The 23,018-nt window shown below is 24.8% G+C and overlaps 2 protein-coding genes across 8 annotated transcripts; one reads left to right on the top strand and one right to left on the bottom strand.

Annotated features, from left to right (window-relative positions):
• Window positions 1-1,791: 1,791 nt before the first annotated feature.
• On the bottom strand, window positions 1,792-10,296 carry LOC113556205 (dual specificity protein phosphatase CDC14C-like). 6 transcript variants are annotated; one of them, XM_026961020.1, is made up of 13 exons: window positions 10,197-10,296; window positions 9,723-9,766; window positions 9,444-9,623; window positions 9,177-9,385; window positions 7,486-7,569; window positions 7,344-7,423; window positions 7,150-7,282; window positions 6,998-7,085; window positions 5,828-6,169; window positions 5,628-5,766; window positions 5,285-5,513; window positions 4,860-5,224; window positions 1,792-3,948 (listed from the first exon to the last, which is right to left on the bottom strand). In XM_026961020.1, the coding sequence occupies exons 3-13, from the start codon at window positions 9,523-9,525 to the stop codon at window positions 3,849-3,851; spliced, it is 1,851 nt and encodes a 616-aa protein (XP_026816821.1). In that variant the 5' UTR covers window positions 9,526-9,623; window positions 9,723-9,766; window positions 10,197-10,296; the 3' UTR covers window positions 1,792-3,848. The 6 variants fall into 6 exon arrangements, with proteins under 6 accessions (XP_026816821.1, XP_026816820.1, XP_026816822.1 ...); XM_026961019.1 differs by having other exon boundaries at window positions 9,444-9,626; window positions 10,197-10,243; XM_026961021.1 differs by lacking the exon at window positions 10,197-10,296 and adding an exon at window positions 9,886-10,185 and having other exon boundaries at window positions 9,444-9,626; window positions 9,719-9,766.
• Window positions 10,297-14,919: 4,623 nt separating this feature from the next.
• On the top strand, window positions 14,920-19,914 carry LOC113556863 (U3 small nucleolar RNA-associated protein 6 homolog). Of its 2 annotated transcripts, XM_026962062.1 has the most exons (11): window positions 14,920-15,233; window positions 15,319-15,503; window positions 15,593-15,719; window positions 15,776-15,928; window positions 16,795-17,159; window positions 17,220-17,351; window positions 17,410-17,632; window positions 17,697-17,921; window positions 18,615-18,888; window positions 18,950-19,097; window positions 19,199-19,250. In XM_026962062.1, exons 2-11 carry the CDS (start codon window positions 15,430-15,432, stop codon window positions 19,248-19,250), a joined length of 1,773 nt encoding a protein of 590 aa, XP_026817863.1. In that variant the 5' UTR covers window positions 14,920-15,233; window positions 15,319-15,429. The 2 variants fall into 2 exon arrangements, with proteins under 2 accessions (XP_026817863.1, XP_026817864.1); XM_026962063.1 differs by lacking the exon at window positions 14,920-15,233 and having other exon boundaries at window positions 15,430-15,503; window positions 19,199-19,914.
• The last annotated feature ends 3,104 nt before the right edge of the window (window positions 19,915-23,018 follow it).

The following is a 23,018-nucleotide window of genomic DNA, read 5'->3' as shown; positions in this document are numbered from 1 at the left end:
TTTAGTATTATAAATATATAAAAAATTTACTTGAAAACTATTTACACTATCAATTTAAAAAGTTAAGCATCTTTTTTTCTTTCTTTTTTTTAAAAAAAAAAAAACATAATAAATAACATTATTATAATTATTTCCATAGCGATCGTCTAATGGTCTTATAGGAACCATAATCACAATTCTGTGTCAGTATGTTCTAAATACATTATCAAACATTTTTTGATCGTATTAAGTACAAAAAGAAAAAAAAATTAAGGATGAGTATAAATTGTCGGATAATTTTATAAATGGTAAAAATGATGCAAATTAAAAATAATTGTAAAAAAAAAATAATAATAATCAATAATTTAAAATAAATAATTAGTTAAAATTGATATAAACATTTTGAATATTTCATTGTGGGAAATAGAAAATATATATATAAATAATTATGTAATGTTTCTAATTTCTACAATTAATATATTTCTTAAATACAACAAAATAACTAAAAATTGCTAATAATAAAAAATAATGAATAAAAAATGTTTACATAAATATTTAATGAAATTTTCAAGTCCACTTGAATTCTTTCCAAAAACTTGCCTAGAAATGGTGTTACATGAACATTATTTCCCCTATATTTTTTTTAGCTTTTTTCAATCTTAAGAAAACTACTGGGAATTTCTTAAATTTGACTTCTCTTCTTTTCCACTCAAAAATACTTGAACTTCTATCAGGTATCATCCATAAACATTAAAATTGGAGCAAATTTACAGATCCTAAAAGTGCAATTAGGCGCAAAAAATAAAACACATTATTGTAAAACTTATTGTTTTCTATTATTCATCTTAACATTAGTATGTTAGTATGTTATAAGTTAATACACTCTTATTTCATAGAAATATTTAAGATAACGATTACATAACGGTAAGTAAATATACTATATTATTGCTCATATACATGAATTGTTAAAAAAAAAACCATTTAATACATTCCTCTATAGAAATAATTTGTTTCTAACAAGCTTTAATCATGACACTATCCACAACTAGAATGGATTTAAATGATTTTACACATTAACTTTATCTTGATTTAATCGAACAATATTATTTAATCAAACATACTAAATAATAATAAAACACAAATATAATGAAAATCTACTTTAACGTCTGATTAACTAATTAGTTCATTAATCATAAAATAATTTTTATACATCTTAACAGCCAATAGGTATGTAGTTATTAAGATTAATTACATAAATAATAAATATATATCAATGTGTCATTAAGTTTGGTATTAAAATAAATACAATATAATACAAAATAGTCAAGTACATAACTTATATACTTATGGTATTGGGATATCCTATATGAATTGTACAATATAATATTCACTTAGTTAATAGTAATATAATAAAAATTATATTATAAAAAATTAAATATTAACTAATTTAAACAGCAAAATACAGTTTAAAAATTGTATTATTAATAAATACCTATAATAACAAAATCTGTTTAAATTTTGAGGAGAATAAAAAATAAATTTTCATCCTGAATTATTATTATTGTTATTATTAACCTCGGAAGATCACTATAAATACATGTAACAAAAGTATTAATTAAATTGAAAGATAGGACAAGTATGTATTGTTTTATATTATTCAAAATAAATATGAAATTAATATCACAATACACATATTTATAATGTTATAATAAATTATGTATAGAAGTAATTCTTGATTTTTTGTCAATAATTTACAAACATATATTATTCATTGATAAAAAAAAAAAAAACAATCAAAATTAATTACCTAGCTAAATCTATGCAAATTATTATTATCATTATTCAATGCTACATTTCAATTGTATTTCTTTAATTATTATTAATTTCAAATGATCTTGAGTAACATTCAGATAACCTAAGATCTGCTACAAAATATATAGCTAAACTATAAACTTTGCCTAGAATCTAAAATAAAATAACAATGATTAGCTAATAATACAATAGAAAAAATGCTCAGTTAAATATTAAATCCAAAATAAATGTTTGATTGGTACTATTCATTGTATGAAGCTAGGTATAACAATTTAAAACACTATCTGACCACTAAGAAAACCTTCTGATTTAGATGTATTTAAATTATATAAAATTGTTTGATTAAACTATTTATTATATTGTATTAGTAAAAAGTTTATTCTAACTAATTGTATACTGATAAATTGGCATGTGTCCACATAAATGGTCTGATATTTCAATCATTATAAAATATTGCCATTTAACACCAAACATTAAGTTCAGACATAGTATTTTATAAAGGCCTCTGTAAACCTAACAATTATTAATTTAATTATCAAGCACAGTAAAATTAGGTACTTGTTCCTAATGGTTCAATTTCAAAAATGTAAATATTGGTGCTCCGACAAATATAAAATTGGCTTATTCATAATTTTAAGTTATTTGATTTTTACAATAAAACCATGAGTATTACATACATTTTTGTCATATCTATTTCATATACATAGATTTATTTAGAATATATTATTAAAAAGTACAGGGCCATAATTCATTTAGATGAATGACCCAAAATTTACCAAAGCAAAGAAAGTATACTTTTATCATTTGGTAAAAAATAAAAATACTTCTTTCTTATTGAAAAGAATATCAACCCTATTTTTTCGCTCTTAACCCATTTGCATCATAGTAAATTTTAATTTAATAAAACCAATTTTGTGTTGTTAGTTTAATATTAGAGTAAATTGACCAAACATTTTACATAATATTATAAAACTTAAAGTTAAGAACATGATCTATGTTTGAACATTAGCTTTTTACAATATTTTAATTTTTTGCAGTTTGTTTTAAATAAATAATAGCATATTATATCAATACAGTCGATACGTTTTTAAAATGAAAAATGTTTTTAAAATGTATAGTAAAGAATGTAGTTAACATTATAAGAAATACATTTAGTGAATATACTTTAAATTACCAAGCGTTGTAAGGATGAAACCTCGAATTTTCACGTGTTAGAAGACAGTTTCCCAAAATTTAATTTTGAATTACCGAATTTACTTAAATTAATTGTTTATATTTGAATTATTGCAAGATTTTCCAGTGAACAAACATTTACTTCGAATTATCAAGAGTCAACTGTACAAATAAAATTATGTTGAAACATTTTTTGACCATGCTAGTTAAAACTAACAGAGAATCCTAATTCTCTAAAACTGGAAAATGTATTAGACATATTGGCTATCCATATAAAATTCAGCCAATTAAAAAATGTAATCCCACCTAAATAATATGTATAAATTCTCTGAAACAATACGTAAATTTAAGAATTTCACCTAAATGAAAATCTAAACATATTAACAATAATTTATTACTCATCCATACATAAGCCTTGACCTCATAAAATGGGAAAAAAAGAGATGATACCCTTTAAAAATGATGCATTTACATGTTTCCATATACAATTATTGTAAAAAAACAGATAATGAATAAAAAAAAATAAAATAAATTAACAATAAATTTCTATCAGTCAATAAAAAAATACAAACTTAATTTATGTCCAGTATTTAGTATTAAAATAATACTACGGAAAATAAAATTCATTTATATCTAATTTGAATAAGATTAATAAACTATTAATCAATATCAAACTCAAGATGAAATTTCCAAACATTTTCAAGACTAAGCCTTTAAAAATCTATCCGATCATTTTAATTGTTCTAAAGAACTAAGTCTCTAATGTATGTATGTATGTATGTATGTATGTATGTATGTATGTATGTATGTAATGCTTCAATCTATAAAAGGATTATCATTCTTCATTAATTTTATAACTCAGAATTATGAATATATTCATAATTTTATTTAGTAATGCAGTTCTGATTACGAAGACGCCTTGATACACGTGCAGATGATGCCACAGTAGCTAATGCATATGATGGTTTTGTTTCGTCAGTTATTCTATGCAAATAAATAAATAAGTAAATATTAAATGTTTAATATAAAATATATATATATCTTAAATATATAGCATGTTCTAAAACTGAAAAATTACTTTTTACTAATGTAAGTTATAAATTTCAATATCACCATTTTGTAAACATTAAGCATTTACTGAATGTTGTATAAAAATTTCAATTAAAATAGATATATTTTGACAAAATCCAATACAATCAAGTCGTGATGACTCAAAGTTGAAGGGAGATAAAAATTTGCTTCAAGATATCTAACTTGAATTTATATTAAATTATATATAATTTATATTTTTAGAGAATAAAAAAAAATTTGAGTTATAGCAACTTGACTGTATTAGATATTAAATTCGTATTTAAAATACCAACATTTTTGATTTCAACAAATAACATACATATTAGTGATACAACTTGACCATTACTTAAAAATTTAATACCACAACAAACACTTACTGTATATATTTCAGTATTTTTTTTATCTTTAATACATATTATAGTGGTCAAAGTTATTACATTAAACAATATATCTTTTAATTCCATTTTTTTTACAATCATACACATAATACCAATATAAATAATTTTGTTACATTTTCGAAATAAATGCTTAAATGACAGGAATTAATACAATAATGTTTGATAAATTAATACACAACTATTATTGTCCAAAAATGATGATTAAAAAAAAATACTGTAATAACTCTGAATGAATACAAATTTTTTATGATATTCAAAATATTTAGCAATTCTAAAGTAATTAGTAAATTATCATAATTTTATGGTCATGTGTTTTCAAAATCAGACAAAAAAGTATTAATTACTCTACCCATAATTAGGAATTACTTCCATTTTTAGAACATGTTATACATCATTATTAAAACCAATTATAAAATTATAAATTACTTTGTGTCAGTTTCTGATGTATGAGTTCTTGTTGATTTGGTGCTAGATTTACATACAGTTATTGGTTTTGTATTTTTTTTCCCAACTAAAGAAGCCTTTAAATTACTTCTTGTGATAGTAATTGTTGATGTAGTATTATTTTTTTTCACCAGACTGTTCATACTTATTCCAATAGATGCATTTGTAACTCTACGAATACTTTTTAATGCTGAAAATGTACTTTTAGGCTTAGGGTCCTCGATTTTTGAGGCAGATCTTTTTTGTCTTAGGTTTGGTACATATACATCATTTTGAACATTAGGAAGTGCTTGGTTGTTTGTCTTCAATTTACTTTTTAAGACAGAAGATAATCTTCTTTGCTTGTACTGTAAGTAATTAAATATAATTAAAAAAAATATTTTATACATAAATACTCAATTAATTACCTCTTCAGATTCTTCACATGTTTCACTATTACCACTATTACTGCTGGTGAATTGTTTTTCATTACTAATGTTTAAATGAGGAGGCGGATCTACATACTCATATGCATTAGCATTGGAATTATGTCGTTTAGCACTATATATTCCATTTATGAAGCGTTTATATTTGTCAACGGCATTTTTTCTTCTTTGTCGCCATTGTTTACCCAGTATGATTAGATACTCTTCTTTACTGTGTAATAAATTATTCATTTAAATTAAAATACTGATGATATAACTGAGCTGTATAAATTATGTATTTAGTTTGTGATTTTTAGGTACTTTTAATTTGAATTTAGATTCTTACTCAATTAGCCATTGTTGCTGCACACCAATTACTGATCCAGGTCGACATATACGAGTCCACGCAATAGCTTCAACTGCTGTAAATGACCAATGCTTCACAATATATGAAGCCACTAAACAACCAGTTCTTCCCAATCCAGCTAAAGATTATAAAAAATAAATATCTAAGAGAGTATGTATTAAATCAAGATTTCCTTTTACCTTTGCAGTGTACAGCCACAGCACCTACACATTTAGCTATAACATCTCCACTATTTATAATTGTATTCGAGATTTCATTTGATTCACTTTTTTCATTTGTGAGTTCAACATCACAATTATCATCAATATACTGCTCACAAAGATGTAGAAAGTATTTGAGTATAGAATCTGAAGGGGGTGTACCATCGGTAAAAACTAAATCCGTGTGTTGAATATTAGCCACTGCTACAAAAGTGCGTTTAGCATCATATGTCTTTTTACTGTTTAATCTAACTACATGCTTGACATTATTTTCTTTAAAATACGGATAATAGTAAGCTGGAGAATGTATCTGATAGCCAGCTATTAATATAAATATCAAACAATAATTTATTATTATTAAAAGATCATTTATTTAAATAATACTAGTGCTCGAAATGGAAAATGTCATAAACCAAAACACTCATAAAATTAATATGCCATGTACAGGCATGCCTATAATATAGTTTATTATTTTTTTTTTTTATATTGTCAGTTTTTACAATTAAAATTATTAGACATACATTATAAATTATAATTGTGGTCACGGGTTTAATTGTTCCATAGGTATTTTCATTTTAAGAAATTTTATTTTCTATAAAAAAAATTATTAATAATTGTAATTACTTTGAATGTGAAGATATCAAGAACATAAAATCAAGTAGTAATTTTATTATTTTTTTTTTCAATATTTACTTATATATATAGATTTCCGATCCGGAAGCCCTTAAATTCTAATTTAATTAGTTGAAACTGACACAATAACTAATACAGTAGATTCTTGTTATGTCAAGGGGAACAGAAAACAATTTGAGATATCTAGTTTTATTAAAAATTCTTAAAAAAAAATTGAAAAAATTAGAAAATAATTTGAATGCTTAAAATACTAATACTACTCCTTATTTTTTTAGTTCTTACCGTAATAAAAATATTATTAGTGTATATGGATAACCAAAAATGATTAATTTTATTTCGAGTTATTGAGACAAAAACACTATAAAGTGTAATGGTAATTTCGAGGAGATTTCAATGTAGTTTAAGATAACAAAAAATTTGAATCTACTGATTCTACTGTATTACAAAGCAGAACGCTATTTCAATACATTCCGGTCCATTTTGAGCACTGAATAAAACTATAATAAGATTAATTACATTTGTCAATATAATCTCGAGTATGTGGTGATGAAAATGCCAATAAGGTAGCAGGTACAATCCAATTGATATCACCATACTTCACAGTCTAAAGAAACATAATACTTTTAGTTATGAATATACATATATAGCAATTTAAAATTTCTACTAACTTCATATTTTTCATATTCATCCAAATCAAAGTCACTCATATTAAAAAATCCATACCATTTAGCTTTATATAAAGCATTAACACATTCTTCCACTGAAACTGAATATTCTGATTGCAACAAGCATGATGCGTCCCTAAAATTATGAACAAATTAATAGATTTAAAAAATGCAAATTTTTTTAACCTCATATTTACCTAAATGGTAAATATTTATATTTATATTGTTGTGATAATATATTATATGTTTGGTGTGCTGTCCAATTATTTTCAATTATCTAAAACAATAATATCTGAACGTAAAAATTTATAGTTTGTTAGTTAATATAAGTAAACTGACCAAATATGTACAAATAAGAAAAGCAGCATTTGACCTTTTCTTTTGATCACCAATATGAGCACAGTGAACAACTCTCTTAAAAACCTAAAAAATAATTCGAAATATTAATGATTAAAAAAAGTAAATATACAGATAATACAGCAAATAAAAATTTATCAAGAATACCAGATTAGTTGTATAAATTTGTATACCAAATTATTTTTGAAAATTATTTTATTTTGATACAATCAAAAATTTAACAATTGTAGTATATTAATTTCAATACAATAAATAAAAACAACCATTTTAAAACTGTGTATTTGTAATAGTTATTAGTTGTTATTACTATATTACTAAAATAGCAAAAGTATAATTTATTTTAAAAACTAATAATATGATAGACTATCAAGAAAAGACATAATGCACTGTTGAAGCAGAATATGTTACATAAACAATTCATGGTCCTTTAAATTCTAAAATATATTAATTATTAAATATTAAAGGACATAACAATAAAACAAAATCAGAATTTAAAAAATGAAGAATAATAACGTGAATTTATAACAGTTTTAAAAATTATTAATTGAATTATTTATTTTAATAAATTAAAAATATTTAATTTAAAAAATATTACTATAGAATAGAAAACTATGTATTTTAGTTTTAAAATATGATTTTTTCCATATTATAAAATGACTAAACAATGATACAATATGTTTATAAATAAAGAAAAGATCCTAAAAATTATTTGACCAAAAAAGTAATTATGTATCCACATAATAAAGTATGTATATTTTTTAATAGTTTTTCGTAAACACAAAATAGACTAAACACGTTCAGTTTATTTATAAAATGGATCTTTAATATAAAAGTAATAAGAAATGTGATGAAAAATACTTAGGTATTAAATAATCAAGAAATAAATAAGAATAATTTTTATATTAATAAACATAGAACTAAAGAAAAATTATGGGTAATGAATATATTCACAAAACTCCTAACATCAATATTTAAAGTTATGTATAAAAAAAATGTATATTATGACAATGTGAATAATTGCTTAAAAATCATCTATACTTATTGCTAAACAATTTTAATATCTAATACTCTCAGTGGTTTATTAAGAAAATGTTATATTCGCATGTGTTGCTTAATTTTTACTAATACATATCACTTAAAATATCAAATTTTACATTAACATTTTGACTGCAGCATGGTTTTACCTAAGCAATTCCCTTGTGCGGAAATTTTTTTGTAATAATAGTAGTAAATATAATAAGAATATAAAAAATACCCTGAATCTCAAACCACCGCAAATTAAACTATTTCAACCGTTTATCTGTGCGGTAGCGCGAGCACAAATAGCTTGTTGTATGCTGGTGTTAGATATTGGCTGAGATCAGAAAGTAATACAGGTTGTCGACAATGCGTCGACACCCGCTGCATAGAACACAATTTGTTGGCGTCAGCAGTCAAAGAGTTAAGAAAAATTTATATTACTAATTTTTAATATTGCAAGAGAATTACCTATTATCAAATTTATATGTAACAATATTATTTAAAGTAACTTGAAGATTTACTATTTACAATGCTAATAACTTGCTTAAAAATTAAAATATTAAAAAAAAAAAAAACTGTTTGTAAAATACTCAACACATGCAGGTACAAATTGTACTTTTAATTTATTTTTAATAATAAAACTTCTGACTCACTTTTAACTTGTCTCGTACTATACCAATATAACGATATATCATTGCTAAATTTAAAGGACCAAAATCACTATAAAAACCATCATACACCAAATTGTCATCAACATTCAAATAAAATATATTGTTGTCTTTCAATGAACTTTTCCAATCTTTGAAAGTTTGAAGCGTTGTTGGACCCTTATGATTAGATAATACCATGAAATATAACCGATCTGTGAATGAAAAATTAGTCAGATTAAAATGTTTTTGAAAACTTTAATTTAAACTTACTTTCAATCAATTCTGACAGTTCGGCAACTTCCAATTTATTAGCACTATCACTAACCATAAGATTGTTGAATTCAACTGACATTTTCAAATTGGTTTTTTTTTCCGTTCAACTAAGTGATATCAATATTCAGACATAATACAAGCATTGAAGATGTTTGACGTTCCGCTATCCATCCTACACTGCTAATACAATGAAAGCCCACACATAACAAATTATGATTAAAACACCTACACTAATAATATACAACTTTCTGGTCGGTTAAATGTCCACCTACTTACTCCTATTAACGTAGGCGCGCCTTCCGAGTTCTATAATTTGTATTCTAAAAGAACAAAAACAAACAAATAAATTGATTGATCAAACAATTTTGAAAAAAAAAATATTCTAAAAACCAGCAGATTACATATTCAAAATGTATGGACAATTCAACTAGGTACCTACATTATGCATACTTATATACTTTACACATTCTATATCAATTTGTATGTATTTAGTTTACGAGCAATAGGAATTTATATCGGAACATTAGACTGAAAAATAACATTTTTGAAAGGTACACAAAAATCGACCTGACATTAGTAAGTTAATAATCATTACACACTGGTTACCAATTACTATTACCGATATAATATCAACAGTTAAAAATTTCAAATAATAAACACAGATAATAATTCATTAATGGTATCATATACGGTGTTGGTATTATTAAATGTTGCCTGATTGTTTTTATTATTTAAAATTTACATACATACCTACATGATGTACATAATGTCGAGGTAGATCAACATCTTGTTATTATACGCATGTTCCATTAGCTGATAACAAAATGCAGGGTTCCCAAACACGTCTGAAAAACACTATTATACGGGCGTTACCGTGGGTGGCTAACGAATAGCAAAATACGCCAGCCTACTGTCGATTTTATAAAATTTTTTTAATAGATACAACTTTGCCGTCACTCATAAATTAGTATATTATGTAAACTTAGGTGTTAACATAAAGAAGCGCACTCGTTCAATCAGTAAGGGCGTCATAAAAAAGTTAAATTTTGGTCGTGTAAAATAAATTGAGATTCTTATTTATATAAATGTACTACTCTAAAATAATTTAACATAAATAAACGATGTTAGAAAATCCATACTCCTGCAAGTATTACTGTTCAAACTCTATTTTCTTCATACTATGAGCATTATTTACTAAAGCTTTTTTAATGTTCACCATTTGTGGTGCCATTTGTATTTACCATTGACAGTCTTATACGCTAGTGAAAAATGAAATACTTATTTTTATTACATAGTACCTACTAATGTATTAATAGTTAAAACCATTTAACAGCTAGTGCTGGAAATCTGATATATTGTCATTTCTTTTTTATGTTATAAAACAAACCTATAACTCGGTACCTAAGTGGGAAATGTGTTTTAGGGGATCCTGAATATTTTAATGGTATTTTAATTATACATACCTATTTCAAATTTTTATATATTTGTTGTAGAATTAGGTATACTATGTTAGTAGTCAGATAATATACTATCGAACGTGTGGTAGATATGCATTTATCGTCAACCACTGTTTTAATATCTACAACTAATTAATTAGGCGATAACAAGACTTAAATTGTACAGTGTTTAGTAATTAATTTAAAGAAAATCACTATTGTAAAACACGTTTCCGTTCTAAAATTCAATACATTATGTCAATATCCCACATAAATTGTTCTCTTAGTAATTTAAACGTATTAAAAATACATTTAAACAATTTTTTATCTATAAACATTTAAGTTATACATTTTAACAAAATTCATCAAAAATAATTCAAAATTATGGAAATTGAAAAATTATTTTGTAGTTAAAGGTGTTTTAATTTTTATAGCTAAGACTTGAAAATGTAATACACTGTTCCTCTGCAATTTTTACTGAGCACCAAAATTTTGTTTTAATTTTAAATCAGACTCCAGTTATGAGAAAATGCTAAAAAATCCAATCTAAATAAGATACAATCTTTTCAAAACTCCTTAAGAAAATTAGTAAATGCCCCTCCATTATTTTCAAACCATACCCTTACTCTATTACTCTACACATAGATTGTAACTTAAAACAATTTACGATGAAGCTAATTTTTTTTTAGAAATTTTATAACCATCTACTTCTCATTCAAAACCTCTAATCAAGAACTTATTAGCCCTCACAATCACGGGTAGCCTTCGGAGGCGATTTAAACGCAAATGTAGTAGAGATTTAGTAGGTACATAAAAAAAAAAAGTAAAATACACAAAACCTAAATCAAATTGAGTGTCATAAATGGGTGGCTTCTTTCCTCAAATTTAAGCAACTAATGTTATATTTTTTCTTAACCCACATATACCTACTTATTATGCTATGATATATCATATATATAATTGTATATTTTCTCCTAAAAATAAAAAAAAATTTAAACATTATTCGTGGGAAATTGAAGCTAACGTATATTATTGTACATATTTTACTATAAGCACATTGCATATTGGCATTTACTTAATATCTTAATATTTCGATTAATTATTTTAATTTATTTATGAGTATTGTACCGCGAGTCTATGAATGACATAAACTTATTGACACCGTTCCACTGTAAGTGGGTATGGGCTTTTTAATAATAATTGTATGAGTTCGTATCATTAACTTGTTAACATACATAAAAAATTTAACCAAACATAATTTTACTACATACAAATATTAGAAATTATGATTTTAATAGTATCCTAACTATTCCTAACATCTGCATTTGTTTTTTACCATGTGTACTGTGTAACAACTATATCGACTAATATATAATGTATTTTTATCGGATATGTTTTTACAAGGAACTTACAATCACCCATTAATTTTGCCTTATTAACCTATTTATACCACAAATGGGAAAAAAGCGACTTAGGTATACAATTTATAATAAATTATTAATAAAAAAAAAAACCTTTAATACCTTTACTTAAACCATGTTCAATTTTCAAAAATTGCAAATTTCGCAATTACAAAAAATTAGGTTCTTAGAAAGGTATCTCGTATTAATATGAAAATAAATAGTTATTTTTTACTACAGTAACAAAATGTCCTAGAATTTATTCTCGTGCCAATGTGCCATTTCTACTAAAAAACAAGCATAATTATACCTATTAAACTTATCTTAAAATTCGTACATAAAATATTAATAAATAAGTATTTTATGAGTAGATTAAGATGATGTTAAAATATAGATTTCTTCAGTTTTTTTAAACACGTCATTGCGTCCAGTATTTTATTTAGAGGTAAAAAAGCTAAGTAAAGAATCATGCCGTAATATTTACGAAAATCATGATCTTTGTATATTTCCGACAAACGACAAACCATATTTCCATATTTTTTTTTGATAAAAACAACTGTTAACCGTAAAATCGTTTACAAAAATATTTTTTGCCATATTTACAACCAACTTATTCAGTCTTAATGTAAAAATATTGGATCCGAGAATAAATCTCGAGTATGACATTATTTTAGTATAATATTAAATATTGATTCATGTGTAGATTGTATAGAATGCAATATAGATGTTGCAGTGATAATTACTGAATTTATTTATGACGTTTAATTGTTTGAAAAATTCATAAACAAGGCCAAAATTTCTGTCAACTAGGTACATATTATAGACTGGGCTAATAAGGATAAATATGAATTAATTATCGGCATTCGGCAAGTATGTGTTATTGCCAATATGACACTTCAACACTTGTGTAGTCTGCACGTCTAGAAAATGCTAACATAAATATTTAGTGGAAAATTCAAGTATATTATTTATTATTTTTTAAATGAAATTATAGATATTTGAAGTTCGACTTTTGATAAAATATCTAAATATCTAAACAAAACCAAAAATAATTTTATTATTTCATAATGAATATTCTTAAATCGTTATATGGTAGTTAGATATTTTGGTACTGTTTTAAAAGTTATTATTTCTCATTATCACTGAGAATCTAAAATACAATTTCTAATATCTAGAATAGGTAATTATTTGTTTGCACAAATTGGTTAAGGACGTTTAGGTGGATCGCTAAATGTTCTATTTCAAATTGTTGTTTTTTTATATTTGTCATTAAGTTATTCAGCGAGTAAACTTCGGGGAATACTTGATAGATACTTCCATAAAAATTTTAACAGATGAATCACTTATTAATTTTGCATTTCCTACCATTAATTTTTTACTTCTTTTTATTTTCTTGATACCCATATTTGTTATCACAAAAATATTAAAATTCGATAATTAATTTTCAAATTATTAGTATTTAAAAAATATAAATTATTTAAAACGCTGTTTTTTGAACATCTTTAACGAATTAAATTTTAGCATTTTTTTGTGGAAATTGGAATTTTAACAAAAATCCCATATACCTACCTAGATTGGCAAACAGTGTATTTTTAGAAAGAATTAATTAATTCTATTTTTCAAGTGAAACGTATTATACGTGTTTGGAATAAAAAAATACCTACAAAAACTAACGTGCAAACCGCACTAAATAACTTATATATTTTACGTCTTATTCTAAAAAAGGATAACAACCAACACATTATTCACATATAGGTATCTATTATGATTTTATTCAGGTCTGCTATACCAACATTTGTTTACTCTGTCGACTGTTTAACTCGCACATAATTTAGTAACAAAGATATTATTCTGTATTTCCACGGTTATAACTGTTTGGCTCAGTTTAGGGCAAAGGCACCTATTAAATATTTTATAAAGAAAAATATTTCCTGTGCATTGACTAAATAGATTTTTAATATTCTATTTTTTTTATATATATAAATATAAGCATGTGCCATGTTTTAATTTAAATCAATTTCGATTATATTTGACCATTAATAATTTATTCAAAACTTAAAATATTAAAAATATATCCGGATATCCGGTCAACACATTATTTTACAGGTGCCTTTGCCCTAAACTGAACCAGAGAGTCGTTGTCACAGAAATACGAAAGATCTTTGTTCTTATATAGGTAATGTGAGATAGACCAATTTATGTGTGAGATAGACAGAGAAAACAAATGTTGGTGTGGCGACTTCTGAAGTACCTACTTAAATACGTTTATATGATTATATTATCATAATTCGTGATTGTGAAAAGAGACGCGGGTTTTAACAGATAATATTATAATGATATGACAATGTATTATGAACCTACCTCATGTACGGGAATTTTATGTTACACGCTAGCCTAACCAGCTTTATTAAATAAATAAAGTAGGTACTGCCTTCGATTAGAAAATGAGTTAACTAATTAAGTTAAAAAGATAAAAAAAATTTAATTAAACTATTAAATTTTTAACTAGTCAATATCCACCTCTGGATATCGATTCTCGTTGTTTGACGTCCGTAGCCTGTTTTGCAGTTGGCAAGGTTATCACTTCTGCTGTAATCTGTAGATAACCGCGGTAGCCAACGACAACATTATCGCGACGCCGCTACACGCATTCGGCGTTCCTATTCCAAGTACTGAACTGCCGCACAAAACATTCAAAACGTGATGAAATATAATTTAATTAATGATAATATTATAAATTGTTGATGCTGTATCGTGTAATTGTAAATTCAAAATTTTTAAAACATCGCGAAAGATGACGATTATACTGGAATCTAACTCGAAATAATAATAATTATTGTGTTCTAGTTGATTGCTATTAATTTTTGTCGTGATTATGAGTTGACTATATGAAGCGTCAGCTAGCTATTTTTCTTCATCATCGACGATCATCAATTAACATATTAATACAGGTATACGACTTAAGAGTTTGTTACTTGATTATAAAAAATATAAATTTTCTCATAAACAAACACAATTTAATTTATTGTGTACTAGTGTTGAGTTTATAACTAAACTGCAAATACTCCGAAAGTATTTTAATACAGGCAGTTAGCAGAAGCATTATCGTCTTGTGTCTTGACTTGTTAAAAAGAAATTGTTTTCATCATGTCAGCAGATGAAGTGGAATCTGAAGTTCATTTCATGAAAACTTATAGTATAATAAAATGGGACGAAATAACGTAATTATACATTTCTTAAGCTAGTGTTTTTTTAATTTAATTTAATACATACATTAATTAATTTTTTTTACTTGATATTTACATTTAAGAAAGCTAAATAATGATCGTAAATCGCTTACCCAGAAAGTTTCACTTGGGTTGGCCACCAGAGAGGAATTTTTGAAACAAATAAAAGTTGAATTAAATATGCTGGACACGTGTCAACTTAAAATTGAAGTAAGACTATGTCAGTTGATATTATTTCGATTCTTATTATTATCTTTGTTATATAGCAAGAAATGAAAGAAAACAATACCGAGGATATAAACACTGAAATACTTACAATTTTATCAAATCGTATAAATGATATGTATAACAATATGTTTTTACTGTTTCCTGTTGAAAAGACTTCACTGTCAGAATATATTGAGTTTTGCTCAAATAATGTAAGTAATCAAATAACAGCATTAATTTATTTAAATTTGAATATACCAGATGTGTTTGTTCAATTTTTCTGTTAGTCTTAAAAACTTGGCAAATCTCTAAAGCCTACTATATATAATAATTTTAAGTTTATGATGAGCGATTATTCATGAATAATAATAAAGGATGTCTATACTTGCCGTGGAATAAGAACGTACCTCGTCGCACAGGCGGCAGACCGATTATCCACCACAACCTTGTCATAGTTGGGCTGTATATATCTTTCCTTTCTGTTTTTGTTGGCCAATTAGCGACGCCCTGCGCGCAGTGAACCTGTTTTGGTCCCCGGTCCAAGTACGTTCTTATTCCCCGATGAGTATACATACATATTAATTATTGTGACTACCAAAATTATTTTTAATTCTATACTAGTTGCACAGGATATATAAATATAGGTATGACAATAATTCAACAGTTTATATTATTTCAATTGTCGTCTCATATACAACATAATATTTGTATTTTCAAAGCTTAATATAACCTTTTTTTCTGTATATAAATGATGAGATCATTAAAATGTAATATAATAGAACACGATAAGACTACATTATAAATAGTAGGTCAGTCTTATATTGGACCATCAATAATCATTGAACAATTAAACAATAAATAACTAAAGACGTTAATATTATACAATTTTTTTTATTATAATTTTAGTTTTAATAACTTTTTTAAACAATTATTACAGACATTTGAATGTTTGCAATACATTTGTTACACTGTATTGCTAATTATTTTATTGAAAATGTTTTGAATATTTATATTTTAAAATGAAATTGATTATTAATCATGAAATATTTATTTAACCATTATAAATTGTTGATTTCAGACATTATTTATTACTAAATGTAGTAACATGTTGGATACACTCATGTTGAGATACCATAGTGACCCTGAAGTGTATATTACTGCAGCGACATATGAATTTGATGACCGAAATAATGTTGATTCAGCTAGAAGATATTTTGCAGAAGGATTGAAACATCATGAAAATTGTAAAAATTTATATGTAGAAGAGTTTTGGGTAGAAGTACAACATTTAGAAAAGACTGAAGGTGCCTCACTTCCAATTGCCATTGAAAAATACAGAAACCTAATAAAACGTTTTGAGGGTGATATTGAATTTCATTTTATATTATTGGACAGAGCAATAAAATTAAGTGCAGTTAGAGAACTACAATGCAATGTAGTCAGGTATTTATAATTTTTTAACAATTTATTGTACATTTTTATAAGTATATTATTTTTATTTAGAGACATGATTAAAAAGTATCGACATAGTGAACTAATGTGGCAAAAATTAGCTAAAATTCATTTTGATGGTTTTATCTACCATCAGGAAACTGAACAATTACACTATGATAAAAATTATATTAATGGTATTAGGTCAGTATCCTAATGTCTTAAAAAATTCATTTATTATATTTATATATTTGTTTTATAGAAACTGCATTAAAACCTATGAAAACGGATTGAAAGAAAATCTACCACTAGAAAATAAACATAAGTTATGGAACTTTTATATTGATCATATTATAGAAATTCGTAAATCTTATCGCATGAAAAAAGAAACTATCAGAAATTTTATGAATGAAACAATGGAGCGAGCTTTTCAAGAAGCTCACGATAATAGGGCATTATGTAAAGCTGAATATTACATTTATTGGGTTGGTAAATTTTTTTTAAGTAATTCTGTTTAATGTTAATAACAATTTTTATTTTTTTTTTTAGACTGAAAACACAAATAAAGACTGTTATAGGATTATGAAACAAGCAGTTAATGTGATAAAAGATAGTGTTGAACTCTGGTTTAATTTAATATCGTATTATTTAAGCAATGACAGTCTTGAAATGGGTATTGAAGCTTTTCAAGCCGGTGTTCGGGCTTTAACAAATAAATCGATGCCATTATGGGAAATTCTTATTTTATATATGGCAAACACTCATCCAAAATTGGTAAAATAAGTATTAATATTTTAATTATTTCTCAGTGATGAGCCATTTAAAAAAAATTAGTTTTAACTCTTTTACATAAGTTGTCTCTTATCAATTATACATGATGTAGATTATGCTTGTAGATTTTTTCGACCAACATAATGATAAAAAAATATTACATATTACATATATTACATATATTACATGTAAGTCATACATAGTCTAATCTATACTTCCGTAATTCTTTTTCAATTTCTACTAGCAATTATATGCTCATTTTAACCTTACTGTATTGACTATTAAATAATATGCAAATGCATTGTAACTATGATTTTTTCTCAATATTTTAGTCACTTAATGTAAACTTCACTATAATTATTTTTTTATTTTTCTACTTATTACTGTCATTTTGTTTTAATATCCTTGTAAAATACATTTTATTTAATATTAAAATTTAAAATGTTATATAGTGAAATCTGTACTAATTAACACATTTTAGTAGAAGTTAACTCAATATTTTTTTGTCCTAGCCATTCGCTGTGGTGCATATATTTTTTTTTACTTTTAAGTTAATATGAAAACAAATACTATAGTAAATAATATTCAATGCTTGCCTATAAGAGTTTGATTTTTATAAAAAGATTAAATTATAAATATTATTTTCTTTCTGTAAAAATATATGGCTGCTTCATAACAGTATTTATTTCTATTTAGCTCCAACAATTATACCAAGAAGGCTCATATTATCCATTTCCTGAAGTCAATTGTATAGTCAGGCCTGAATATTTGGAATGGAATGTAGTTCATAATGGAATACTTTCAACTCGTGAATTGTTCAACAAACTTAAAAATGTAGAACCAGAATGCAAACAGTTGTATAAGTCTATGATTTCATTTGAACTCACTCAGAACGCAGGAATTGCTAAATTAGGTTCTATTAGAAAATTGCATAACACTTTATGCAATTCTTTTGGTGCAACAGATATTGGTGAGTATCAATTTTTTTTAAAATATTATTGAAGCTGATTTTAAATTTGTTTCAAATACAGATGTATGGATTGACTGCATCCGGTTTGAGTACATGTATGGTTCTCGCAAATATGTAAAAGAAGTTTATAAGGCATCATTGAATAACTTGAATTCAAATTTAAAGAGTGGTATGGTAGAAGAGTTTGAAAAAATTAAAGAGGAATTCAAGTAACTATTAATTATTTAATTACTATAATTAAAAAAAAAATTATTAATTATTTTTTTTGTAAATTACAAATTTAATTTTCTGATGATTTTTTTTTTTTTAGAGATTATGATCCAAAAGATGGAGGAGTTATTGTTATTGATGATGATGAATAATTTTCTAGTACATTTATATTTATGTTCTTCAGTTACTACTTTGTTCACATTATTTTTTTTTCTGATGTTAAGTTAATGTATGTTTATTATTTGTAATTAATTTTGCCTATTTTTTAAATGGCATATGCATAAATTGACAATATTATTTTTATTATTAATCGGTCAGGATGCTAAGTGTAGCCAACAATGTGTTCATAATAGTATAATATAATTAATATGACTATATTAATGATTTACTATGAATATTTTTATAAAGTGTAGCTTGGAATCAAAATAAAGTACAAATTTAATAATAAAAATAGATGTATGTTTCTATTTTATGTATAAATGCAACGTATATTTTGAAGTTAAATTTTTTTTTTGATAAATTAATACTTTTCACTTCAAACTATAGACTTTTACAGAAATAAATTGATAGAGAGAAGAAATCTGGTTAGCTCAATACTGTCAGAAAGAGACACGTCTATGTATTCAAACCTAACAAGTGTCCTACGTAAATATGATGAGTATGTGATTTATAATCTGATTGTGTGTTGTTTTGCCACACTACGATGTAATGAAATTCAAGCTCTTTTGTATTTTTCTGCATTCATGTTTGACAGTTATCTCTAATTTTTTTTATTTAGTATTAAAAATAGAAATGCAATGTATATAATAAACTAGTGCACGTTTTATCTGGTATGGCATGCTGTTTTAATATTAAATTTAGCATTGTTTATTATCCTTAAACTTAAAATAATGTACATATTGTAATTTCAATTAAAAATTTTTTATATTATACTTCATAAAAAAATTATATAATATAAATAGTTCATTTTTTGATTATTTATAGTAGTATAACTGGCTAGTAAAAATCTTCAGTGTTTTTATGACTCATGGGTCATAATTTTACATAATACACACACAAATGTTGGAAAATGATACCCCAGTATAGACCAACCTTTTGATAGAAATTGCTTTATTTGCTTAATATTATGTATAATAAAAGTGTACAGTTAAAACCTAAATCCCTACCAAATATAGTAGTTCAACAAAAAAACAAAAAAAAAATGTAAAATACCTATCAAGAAATATAATATTTAATACAAAATTATAAAAATAATTCCACTATGTTTATTTTTATTAAGCTAGTCAACATTTTGAAGAAACTGTTTAATCATATATTTTAATATTGATAACCAAAATGATCAAAAACTTTTGACGGATAAATTTAAAAAAAATATTCCTATGTAAATAATAAGATATTTTTATGAGTTAACTTAAAATATTTTATCAGTTTTCAGGTATAATCTAACTAATGTATGGATATTATAAATATTTTAGGCACCATTACATTCTTTTGTGAGTGTTTTTTTTTAATTTTAAATTTAATTATACAAACTGTAACTTTAATTAAATCATACCTTAATAAATTTAGCCAATTTAATGTTTCGTAAGTGTAATATTAAATGTTAAATTGAGGTACAAGTGAAATAGTTATCACAGAAGTTAATAAACTATAGTACAATAAAACACTATGATACTTCTAATACATTCTTTAGGAAATTTCAAATGGGATATTTAAATACTAATGTTAAATACATTAATAACTGAATTAGGTATAATTTATCATATGCCACACAACTAACAAAAAAAGAATTAATACTTTTTTCACTGTAATAATATAATAATTATTTTCTGTTCAAATGCAGTAAACATGATTTTCCATGACAGTATAAAAAAGATACTTCATAGCGTCTTATTCTAAAAAATACAATATTATAATATTCTCAAACTCAATCAAGGACAATCAAATTAATAGGCAACAACAAATACAAATTATTTCTTTAAAATTAATAACTAACATTCTCAAGGGTAATAATTTATTATTGAAAATCATGCTAATAAAGACTTGATAACCCGTTTTATAAATAAAAATCCTTTTTGCAAATGCATAATATCTCCACTTTTTCTTTCTACGAGCTTAAAAATTGATGTATAACTAAATCAAAGAACGTTATCAGAATTGTATTAAATTTTTAATGCTGAATCTAGTAATTTAAGGGCCGTTCTTAGCAAGTGAGAGTTAATTTTTTTAATCTGATGGTTACCCTAACCTATAGGTTGGGTCAACTAGAGTATAAACCTACCACTTAAACTAATATCTTTCTCACAAACTTTTTAAACCTTCATGGTTGGGCAACCTCTAGATTAACACAGAAATTTTAGTATTGTTGTTAGTAACAATGTTTGTTATCACTTTTTTTGTTGTTATCATTTATTTATTTATTCATTTCGAGTATTTCTTAGATATCCGAGGATATTTAAGTACTGTAAAATACTGTTTTTAATTTTAATATTGACAATATAGTTTAAATTTATTTTCATTTAATTAAATAAAAAGAAAAAATATTTATTTTAATTTAAATTCTAAAATAAATATTATTTAAATTATGGATAAACAAGAGGACCTAAGTATGACGAAAGTCATCTGGTGAGTCATCATTTGGTCCGGGGTACCTATATAATAACCGGTGACCAGTAATCCGCGACATTTGATCCGGTTCGAAATAATTTGTACCAAAAATATCCTGCTAAAAAAAGTGCGGTAACAAATATAAAATAAAAATATATAGAAATTATAATTTTAGAAAAATAATCTGTAATATTGTAGAATATAATAAAATGTAATAAGCGGATAGTCCACCTTACATAAAGATTACTTTATATACAGAAAACGGTCGAAAAAGCCACGAATAAACGAATCTAATCAGCTCTCAATGGTTTATCAGATATAAATTATTATTATGACGAAGATAGTGTAATATCCATTTTTTCGATTTTAGTACAGGTGTACCTAGCTGTATGCGAACGTGTATATTGTATAAGTAACGTTACCTCCTCATAATTATGTATATAATAATGCCACATACATTCATAAAAAACCAAAAAGGCATAAATATGCTTATAAATAAAGGTTTTTTTTTATATAATATTCATGATGAGTATACGAAACAAAAGTAGCATGACGTTGTATCCAGTATAAAAAGTTGTCATGTAAAAGTTGATGTCACACAACAACAAAATATGAAACAGGTATGTGCTTAAATCAGTATAACAATTTAATAGAAGCAGAAACAGGGTCTCCAAGAAGCAAAACTCGAAATTAATATTCTGGGTGAAAATAGCTCTACAAAAAAGAAAATATAAAAACATAGAAGAACGTCTAAAAATACAGCAAAAAACTATGAAACTAAAAATATCAATACATATTTGAAGAGTATCGCTCATAATTTTAATATCTAAATATTTTTATTCTATATTACTTTTATAATTCCATTACATTATTTTATATTATTACTCCTTAAACAATAATTCATAATTTATTTATTAACTAATTATTATTTTTTTTACTTGACGTTTTTATAAATTATGAAAATAAAATAATAATTCTAATTTCTAAATATTTATATTTTATATTTATTTGTTATCCGACGCGGGATATTTTTGGTACAGGTTCTTTTTGAACCGGATCAAATATTGCGAATCAACTGTTACCGGATATAATTTACCGGACGAAATGACGTGCAACCGTCAGAACTATTAGTTGAAGAAATAAGGTCAAGAATACTTTGAATTTCCATGTTCATTTTAAGAAAGTTTGTAGGTAAACAAATATACAACACAACAAAAAATGTAAAAACAAAATGTGATTACCTATACAAAACTTATTACAATAGTTAAGTTATAATAATAATTAACCATGTAGTTTGCGACTAAATGGTAGAA

The sequence above is a fragment of the Rhopalosiphum maidis genome, chromosome 3, assembly GCF_003676215.2.
Source record: "Rhopalosiphum maidis isolate BTI-1 chromosome 3, ASM367621v3, whole genome shotgun sequence".
Lineage (NCBI taxonomy): Eukaryota > Metazoa > Arthropoda > Insecta > Hemiptera > Aphididae > Rhopalosiphum > Rhopalosiphum maidis.
The sequence above is the reverse complement of the archived record's forward strand: the minus strand, read 5'-3'. Positions and strand labels throughout refer to the sequence as shown.

What these genes read in the sequence shown, in the direction of transcription:
- LOC113556205 (XM_026961020.1), bottom strand. Translation starts at nt 9,525, where the DNA reads ATGTCAGTTGAATTCAACAATCTTATGGTTAGTGATAGTGCTAATAAA. An exon ending in ACTGTCAGAATTGATTGAAA is followed by an intron (nt 9,386 to 9,443) that starts GTAAGTTTAAAT and finishes TTTCATTCACAG; the next exon opens with ATCGGTTATATTTCATGGTA. An exon ending in CAGCAACAATGGCTAATTGA is followed by an intron (nt 5,514 to 5,627) that starts GTAAGAATCTAA and finishes TTTATTACACAG; the next exon opens with TAAAGAAGAGTATCTAATCA.
- LOC113556863 (XM_026962063.1), top strand. Translation starts at nt 15,430, where the DNA reads ATGTCAGCAGATGAAGTGGAATCTGAAGTTCATTTCATGAAAACTTAT. An exon ending in CGTGTCAACTTAAAATTGAA is followed by an intron (nt 15,720 to 15,775) that starts GTAAGACTATGT and finishes TTTGTTATATAG; the next exon opens with CAAGAAATGAAAGAAAACAA. An exon ending in CTACAATGCAATGTAGTCAG is followed by an intron (nt 17,160 to 17,219) that starts GTATTTATAATT and finishes ATTTTTATTTAG; the next exon opens with AGACATGATTAAAAAGTATC.